The sequence below is a fragment of the Colias philodice genome, chromosome 26 (genome assembly GCF_061535455.1).
Source record: "Colias philodice isolate Cphi_HAF_F1 chromosome 26, ilColPhil1 Martin Lab GWU primary, whole genome shotgun sequence".
Classification (NCBI taxonomy): Eukaryota; Metazoa; Arthropoda; class Insecta; order Lepidoptera; family Pieridae; genus Colias; species Colias philodice.
Window position 1 is genome coordinate 6,372,753 of NC_143111.1, and position 9,640 is coordinate 6,382,392.

General features: G+C 36.2%; 1 protein-coding gene across 2 annotated transcripts; it reads left to right on the plus strand.

Moving 5' to 3' along the window:
* The first annotated feature begins 2,876 nt into the window (after positions 1-2,876).
* On the plus strand, positions 2,877-8,767 carry atms (RNA polymerase II-associated factor 1-like protein antimeros). Of its 2 annotated transcripts, none has more exons than XM_089711505.1 (10): positions 2,877-3,071; positions 3,148-3,523; positions 3,684-3,973; positions 4,343-4,541; positions 5,029-5,211; positions 5,937-6,013; positions 6,413-6,643; positions 7,066-7,171; positions 7,635-7,784; positions 8,658-8,767. In XM_089711505.1, exons 1-10 carry the CDS (start codon positions 3,004-3,006, stop codon positions 8,712-8,714), a joined length of 1,737 nt encoding a protein of 578 aa, XP_089567631.1. In that variant the 5' UTR covers positions 2,877-3,003; the 3' UTR covers positions 8,715-8,767. The 2 variants fall into 2 exon arrangements, with proteins under 2 accessions (XP_089567631.1, XP_089567632.1); XM_089711506.1 differs by having other exon boundaries at positions 5,940-6,013.
* The last annotated feature ends 873 nt before the right edge of the window (positions 8,768-9,640 follow it).

Here is a 9,640-nt window from a genome sequence, read left to right on the forward strand (position 1 = left end):
TAATCCTGGACCGTTGGGCCAAACATTTGTTCGACCCAATATCAATTACTCACAGCCTTACTCACAGGCTCACAGCACAGCTTACTAACTTAATAATTGGAAATGAAAATGGTTTCTTTTGTCCTTCTTACACCTTTCTAAATTTAGTGGTCACTTAAGGAATTTATGTTTGAAATACATTACAGTAGCAATGATCTAAAGCGTCTTATTCACGGTCCATCCCCGACGTACGTCGGCTCAAGGCCGCGGTGCTGGATGTATCCTACTGACGATCGTGCGCGCATCAAGCATGGCTAGGGTTGCCAACTTTTATTTGAAGAAATAGAGTATATCTGATTTTAAAGGAGGTAAATAAAGAGTAAATAAATATTTTTAAAAATGTATTTTTTTGTACTTTTTGCAGTAACTAAGATTTTTTCATTATTTTTAAATGAATTATATAATTCCAAACATTCCAAATCTAAATTTATATATTTCAAGAGCTCATTTTTAATTAATTTTTAATGAAGCTCGGTTTCTCTCTTCCCGCCACTTCACATTCATGACCGAAAAGACTCTTTCAGTAAATGCTGAAGTGGCGGGAACAGAGAGTATATAGCTAATAATTTTTTTTAAACAAACAAATTCGTCAAGATATTTTTTTTAAATAAATTGCCATTTTTCTGCAGTGGACTTTTGCATAAAATCTGTGTTATTCAACAATTCGCCTTGGAGTTCTTTTAAAATAATAACTTTTGAATATAAACTGTCCATGTGTACAAGGTTGATCCAAAAGTAATGATAATTGGGATTTCCTGTGTACATAAAAATATAAAATAACCGTTTCTTGCTTGCTCATGTACTCTAAGTTATCACAAAAAAATCATATCAATAGGCCACGTTTCCAAGTATTTACATTAATTTCTATTGGCAACACTAATCTGCTGTACGTCCGCGCTATTCACTGTCCATCTGCACGACGTTCGCGGTGGTGGGGGTGCTCGCTGGATGAAAAGTTGGTCGTGCACATCCAGCAAGATAATATAAAAATATAAACAGACGTTCGAATTTGGTACGGACCGCACCGTGACCTTGGTGCGCTCCGGACCATATTCGATCATGTGTACAGTGATCCGCCGGACATAATTATTATTATTGACGGTACGGTTGGTTCGATGGTTTTTTCTTCCGAACTTGGTGCGGACCGTACCAAATTCGCGCGTGTGGACGGGCGATCGCACCGGACAGCGCATTAGTCATAGACTATATACTTATTACAGCTTTAGTCACAGTTCTACCGCCAAACAAAACGGACGTCGGTCGATCGTTATCAATGGCGATGGCGTCGGATGACGTGGCTAATACTGAAAAAAGATTAATAATATAAATTTTAGAACTCTACAAAGATTTATGATATGACTGCATATGTCTGAATGAATTCCTGTCTTTTAAATATAATTTTGCCCATTCTTCTCTCTTCGTTTTCTTCTTTTCAATTGTTGTAACTTGTACTTGTACTCGTACCAAAAGAAGCCTTGAACTGAGGTCTACATGTGAAAAAAATACAACATTCTAACCACGAATTTATTACGAGAAATAGATTTTCAAAGAATTCGGTTTGACTTTTAATGAGATTACTATGAACAATGCTCGAAATATTCACAAAAAAGGAGATTAATTTGTATTAATTTGATATTATTGAATTGTCTTATAAATCTAAGATATTTTTTTTGTTCAGTTAATTTATTACATATAAGGATTAAGTACCTACCTATAATAATATATTGAAATATCGACTATAACTAACGACTAAAACATATACAAAAACTTGGTAATAGATAGATGATATATATAATTTTGTTTACTAGGGACAATCCTGACATTCTTTGAAAATCTATATCTCGTAATAACTTCGTGGCTAGAATGTGGTATTTTTGTCACATGTAGAACTCAGTTCAAGGTTTCTTTTGGTACTAAACAGAGCTTCTACTAACGCCTGCATATAATATAAAAAAATAAAAACGAAAATCAGTAAAAATTACAATACTTTCGCCGACAATATCGAAAATTTCAAAAAGGGATAATTTGCGCCTTTAATCATTTCATATATTAGCAACATAATAAATTATCCAGTGTATCTATTTTTTTATACGAATTTATTTATCTTAGTCGGCCGCGAAAATTCCAATACATATTATAAATGTTTTTTTAAAAATCGTAAATTTAATCGTAATTTTTAAACAAAGAATATTTTCTTTGTGCGGCAATGCCTGGACGGATAGCCGAAACCGATTGAATATTCATATTGAAACTGTAAAGGCGAAGCTGCAAATTAATTAAATGTAATTTTAAATTATCGTGCAAAGATTTTTATACATTCGCTTTAGAAAATGAAGAGCTATTAAAAGCTGTTTCTTCCAACAGCAAATATAAATGCCAAAAATAAATTTTCTCTATTTAACATTGCTGTTTTAATTGTCTCCCGTAAAAAATAACTAAAACTCGTATTTTTGATGCTGTTAACCCTTAAATCAAATACTGGCAACCCTAGGTGCGGTGCGGTCGTGTGGCGAGTCGATCGCACCGCACGAGTACGGTGGTCCGGTCGCACCAGTTCGAACGTCTGTTTATAACTTTTATTGACGTACGTCAACGCTATTCACTGTAGTTTTGCGTCGTGCATCGTGTATGACCTTGGTGGGACGTACGTCAAGATGGACCGTAAATAAGACGCTTTAGGTAGCAATAAATAAATTTACGTGTCGACTGTCGTGGCGTGTCGTTACGCGCCAGGAGTACATCGATTTTAAAAATTTTATACATTATCTGTAGTATTATTTATGCTATGTCAATCATAGTTCGTTGTCAAATCACTGAAACTGTTTCTGTGTTTCTGTTTGTACTTGTCTGGTCGATGGTGACTTTGTAGCGTTGTGTTTTTAAAATGTTATATAGAATGACAAAATGAAATATTCTTCTATTTTATGATACTACTAGAACTGTTACTAGATCAAGATTTTTAAGATGCCACCAACGGTTCAAACTAATGAGCCTGAAAGGGAAAAGCGACCTCAGCGCACAGGTGAAAGAAGGTTAGTTCATTCTATGTTTATTTCTAAAATGTTTACAATTATTGTTGCAATAACTAATAGTTGATTATTATTATAGGTCGGAACTCGTAACTCGCATAAAGTATTGTAATACGCTTCCTGATATCCCTTTCGATCTAAAATTTATTACGTATCCATTTCCTTCGACACGATTTATTCAATACAATCCTACGTCATTAGAGAAGAATTATCGTTATGAAGTACTGACGGAGCACGATTTGGGTGTCCACATAGACTTGATTAATCGCGATATATATCAAGGGGATGGAAATGCGATACTAGACCCGGCGGACGAGAAGCTTCTGGAAGACGATGTGCTTACACCACAGGATTCCAAACGGTCTCGGCATCATGCTAAGAATGTGTCGTGGCTGCGACGTTCTGAGTATATCTCTACAGAACAGACAAGATTTCAGCCTCAATCTATGGAAAAGGTAATGAATATGCTAATATAATTACAAACTTTTATTCACATCAATAGGATTGTTGTTTTAGCCAATTACCCATAACATTTATTATATTTGGTGTTTTGAAAGTTTGAAAATTATTGTGTGTGAGGACCAATAATATTAACATTATCATTATTATTTCCAGGTGGAGGCCAAGGTCGGTTACAATGTTAAGAAAATATTCAGCGAAGAAACACTATACATGGATAGAGAGAGTCAGATCAAAGCTATTGAAAAGACGTTTGAGGACAACAAGAAACCTATCGAGAAGCACTACAGCAAACCTGGTGTTACTCCAGTGGAGGTGATGTCTATATTCCCCGACTTTGACATGTGGAAGTATCCTTGTGCGCAGGTCATATTCGATTCAGACCCAGCGCCGGCTGATAAGAATATTGCTGGACAGATTGAAGCTATGTCGCAGGCTATGATTCGGTGAGATTTTTTTTATTTATTTTGTAATTTGGATAACACTTTTATTAAAAGGAAAAGAAAATAACAAATGTTGTTGTTGGTTTTGTAATAATTGTGATTGGAAAGAGGTTGAATAGCCATTTTTTTTTCAATTAGGATGTACAGATTTAAAGTCTTTAAGATCTCAATTCCTATTAAGCCTAAATATGAGAAAAAAATATTATTAGTGCATGGAAAATGTGTTTTAAAAAGATATTTAGCAAGTTTACGGTACTCCTACTTTTATTAAATTTTCTGCTAGGTAAATTTAACCTATTAATTGATTGCTGCTGTGGTTACCTACTCAGAATTGTTCCACTTTCGGCTTAACCAATAATAATTAAATTCCAGAGGTGTGATGGACGAAAGTGGAGAGCAGTTTGTGGCATATTGTCTTCCCACTGAGGACACAATACAGAAACGGCGACGCGATATCACTGAAGGCATACCGTACATGGACGGTGATACATATGAATATAAGATGGCTAGGGAATACAATTGGAACGTTAAAAGTAAAGCCTCTAAGGGTTATGAAGAGAATTACTTCCTGGTGAGAATTAATTTGATTTTCCTATTTTAGTGTTTTAAATTGAAACACATTTCTTATACATATTTTCATAACAATTGATTTTTGTTAGTCAAATCTATGCCAATAAGTTAACATAACATTAATCTTATACTCTATACATTTAATTTTTATAAACTTTTCCTAAATACTAAAAATATGTTGAGAACTTAAACTGTGTGTTCAAATTATTTTAGTCATTGAATTCGTTAATTATTTTTGAAGTGAAAACTTCTTTAGCGGCGTTGAGCACTTTTTCTGTAATGGGTATAAAATCTTAAACTCGATCGCGTCAGGACAGGACCTGATCGAAAAAGCGTAAGACGGATACCATTCCAAAATATCAAACATGCTCAACGTTAATAATCAAGTTTTCACTTCTGCCGGCACTCCCGGAGTGCAACCAGAGTCTTTTTTTTATAATATAATATTCCTTGAACTATCATGGAGAGAAAACTTAATCAATAAACAGGTGGTCCGCAATCACTGCATATACTACAACGAGTTGGAGACACGTGTGCGTCTGTCCAAACGACGCGCCAGAGCAGGTGCGGCTGCGCAGGCGCTCACGAGACTAGTGGTCACTCACCGACCGCTCAGCGCAGCGGAGCATCGCATGCTCAGGCTTAGGGAGAAACAGTTGGAGCCCGCACAGGTAATATATTATTATGAAGTTGTTTTTGCCGTGATAACGTTTTTAAAATCGTTTTAGTCGGGTGACATGTTCAGAAACTTGTGTCACACCAAAACCTCACGAGCGCGATCGCAGGTATAACGAGAGAGAGACGGACCGATCTCCCGTCTCATCTCGAGCGCTGCCACCAATAAGACGTTATCACGTAAACATCTCGATCGTAAACCTACTTTACAAACAACCAATTTTTTTTTTGCCTAAATAATGAACCTAACAAGGGTACCATTATTGAAAATTACGATCTAGCCTTATACTATATGCTAATAGTACAGGAGCTAGCAACATTTGAAATACAAGAATTATAGAATATGTAGTTGGTTTTATGATATACTGTCCCTCTTGCTCTTTCGGATAGAGGCCGGTAAATGTAACTTAATTTGCTAGTTGTAGTATATCTAAGAAGTAAGAACGTGTCCATTCACTTTCCTTAATGTCTCTATTAAGGCAAAGACACTTCGTTCATGTGTTCTTTATGTAAGAGAGTATTTTGAAGTGAAACTCTTTCAGCACGAAAATTTTAAAATTTGAGTAATGGCAATACCGTCACGTCATGGAGCAAGGCGTTGATTTTGGTATCTTTGAATATTACCAAATGTATTACCTATCTTTGGATCTTGCCAAAGAAGTTTCACTTCTGACACGTGTGCTTGGCTCGTTTTATTATTTATAATTTTTCTCACTTGCAGGAGGAAGACGAAGAAGAAGAAGAGGAGGATGAGGATGAAGAAGAGGAGAAACAAGAACAGAATGGGGAAAAAGAGAGGTAATATACAAAAAAATGTTGTATGGTTTTATGAAACCACGGTAAAAGTGAAACTGTTCGAACGGTTCCGAACACTGCTTTGTGTAGCGCATGTCGCGTGACGGTCGGCTGCCGAGTAGTAGCACCTACTCGGCAGCCGCGATACACGCGACATGCGCTACACAGACCAAACAATTTGAGATGATGTAATAAAAGTTTCACTTTAAAATTGATTGCTGCACAATTGACTGTTAATTCATGAATTTGCATATTTGTCATAACAGAACTTTATGATCTCACCTCATAATGTTTAATTCAATAAAATTGTTATAAATAATGATTTTCAAATCAATTAATTTTTTTTAATGGCAATGTTGCTTTGTATATAATTATGTTACCATAATGTTTACATATTTTCAGATCACGCTCTCGATCTAAATCCGGTTCCAAATCACCGCAAGGATCGGAGAAATCGAATAGATCGCGGTCAGGGTCTCGCGAGAGGTCCAAGTCTAGGTCTAGGTCCAAGTCGAGGTCCAGGTCCAAGTCTAGGTCCAGGTCCAAGTCAAAGTCCAAATCTAGAAGTCGGTCGAGGTCCGCGTCTGGCTCGCGTAAATCCAGATCTGGCTCTGCACAGTCTGGATCTGCGAGGTATGTTATTTCTTAAAAATATTAAATAGGTTATAGTGATTTAAATTGGATTAAGTTTTTTTTATTTATGTTTGGATTGTACATTAGTTTATAAGTTCCATTCAAGTTTAATACCAGGGCGCACCTTTCATCCACGCGTTCGCGATAAAATGTAGCAGCCCTTCTGGCAAACATCAAGACACCACACAAAAAAAATGCATGATTTGGAAATTCTGTATGAGTATATATACTCATACAGAATATATATATTAATTTTATTTGTGGATTGTATTTTCTTCGTCATCATCAGCAAAACAAAAATACGTCACGTAATTTATGGACGCCCACTAATGATAAGAATTTATTAGTGCTATAATATTGTAATAACAACACCTATATTTATTCATTCTGGCAAATAAATATAATTTGAATTTGAATTATAGGTCGGCGGCATCCCGGTCCCGCTCCGGTTCGCGTTCGTCCCGCGCGTCTTCGCGTTCGTCGCGCAGCGGGAAGGGGTCTAGGGCCAGCTCTAAGGCTAGTGATAAGGTAACGTAATCCTATGTTTATGTACATTTAAATTTAAATATTTTAATTTTAAAATAACATGAATTTGTTGAATGATTTTTAGTTTAAAAGATATATATAAGTTGAAGTCATTCAAATATAACTATTTCAACTTTCAACTGTTAATTATGAAAAATACAAATACAAATGAGCTATTTTTTTAAATGAAATTTCTTTAGGTAGGTTGAGAGTAAAATTTCAAGGTCGCGTTATGGCAATACCGTCAACTCATTGAGTAAGGCGACGATTTTGGTATGTTTGAATCAGGAAGTTTTACTTCTGACACGTGTGCTCGGCACACACGCTCTTTATTTTATTTGATCAAAGCAGGAAGGAAATTAACGATATATTTTTATTTCATCTTATAGATTGGCACATGTTTCACTGCTAATTTATGATTTTACGGGTGTCATCGTTATTTAAGTTTAACTTTTTTACACTGCAGGGTTCAAAAGCGTCATCGAAAGCAAGTTCCCGCGCGTCATCACGCGCGTCTTCCAAAGGAAGTTCGAAACGCTCCTCACGTGCGAGCTCAAGGAAACGTTCGAGCGCTTCGGAACGTTCTAGAAGCCGATCGGCGAGTGCTTCTAGACATGTGAGTTTTTGTATGCGGACGCGGTTCAACCGAATACCCGCGGCCCCGTCAATAAAGCGGCACGGCGGAACACAGTGGAGTTTAGTCGGTAGGACCACTCAGCAGGGTGAGTCCGACATAACCCAGGGCTCTTTCTCCGAGTGCCCTGGGTATGCCTAAATGCATTCTCCACTATAAAAAAAAAATGTGAGTTTTTGTTGATGTACCACATTTAGGGTGCTTCACCAGGGATGTACTATGCTATTCTACGATCATGTAATAGCCATGCTATGAAACTATGTGACGCTTTCCACATATGCTACGCATTGAGATAATATTACTACGTATGGAGGAGACACCACAAACAAAATCAGTGCGCCATTTTTTTGCTCTAACTAAGTTTTAAAAATTATTATCTAGTTAGGTACTTACCGATGAAAAGTTATGTTAGTCACTTTTCCGTATTATTTGTGCAATATCGTAACACACACGAAGGCATATTTGATGCGTTTCACTTTAAAAAAAAATAAAAAATGAGCGTGCAGTTAAGCCATATGGCTTATGTTGAGCGGAACATAAGTGATGTAGGCGGTGTCGTCTCCATATGTATATCTCAATGATGCTACGCTATATATACGCGAGTAAGATGCACATCTCGAGCTATGCGATGTATCGATATGCACATTGCACAAAGCAGGCATCCATAGCGCACACCCTTGAGTATAAAAAACATACCTTACCTGAGACTATCATAATTCTTGTTTTCTATTAGAGAGACAGAGAAACGCGCACGCAATACGGCTTACAACTATAGCAAAAAATGTCATTAAAACTTGGTCTTACTTCCGTCTAACCTCATTTCAATTATTAAAATGTATTTTAATTCATTTTCAGGGATCTCGAAGTGGTTCAGCATCGAGTGCGTCATCACGACACAGTGGCTCGGATTGAATTTCATAATTTATATATATTTTACCTAGTAATAAACATATTGATGGCATCAATTGTGTTTTATTTTTAAATCCCTTTAATCTATGAGAAAACACATTAATTAAAGTGCGTGATAGGACTTTTAGTACGGGAGCCAGGTGCAAATTTGGTTAATTATTTCCTCTCAAGAGATAATTCGTCAGACGCCTCAGAGTATAGTATTATAAAGCCTCGTGAACGTCAGCTGGCGCTCGGTTGGGGCGGTGAGCGGTTGTAGCCTCCCACGCACGTAGGAAAAAAAATACATTCATTCATTCATTTCCTCTCAGCTAAAAATTTGTCAAATTGTAGCTAACCCAATATCTCAACGAAAAAAAATAATCAGCTGGTTACAACATGGTGTATTATACGTCAGCTGGTGTCTCGAACATGAAAGTTAAATTTAAAGAAAAATTTATTTTCCGTGATTTCCTCTCAAACAAAAATTTACCTGATGATAGCTTATATGTAACTGTGGATAAATATATAGGTCAGCTGGCTGTATCTTGGTGGAAAAACCGTCAGCTGATACGGGAGGCTACAACCGCTCTTCCCCCCAACCGAGCTCCAGCTGACGTTCACGAAGCTTCATAATACTATACTTTGATGCATTTTACTAATTACCGCTTGAGAGGAACTTGGTCATAAAATCTGTTCCTGGCTCCCGTACCATTTCAACATAAATTATTTCGCACATAAGACTTACGATGAACATCTAGTTGAACCATTAAATTAAAACTATATAATAATATGGTGTTTCTCTTATAAATAATATATAATCATCACATCGAACACATGGGATAAATAAATAAATAAAAACCAAAATTATGATACTTAGCGATATTTTATTAGTGCATTTCATTTATCAGTGTTATATTTTAGCTAAAATAATACATTTAATCCTTGTT

Bases quoted from the DNA above. Each gene is read 5' to 3' on its own strand.
- atms (XM_089711505.1), top strand. From the start codon at position 3,004: ATGCCACCAACGGTTCAAACTAATGAGCCTGAAAGGGAAAAGCGACCT. The intron at 3,072-3,147 runs GTTAGTTCATTC...TTATTATTATAG, and splicing joins CAGCGCACAGGTGAAAGAAG to GTCGGAACTCGTAACTCGCA. The intron at 3,974-4,342 runs GTGAGATTTTTT...ATTAAATTCCAG, and splicing joins ATGTCGCAGGCTATGATTCG to AGGTGTGATGGACGAAAGTG.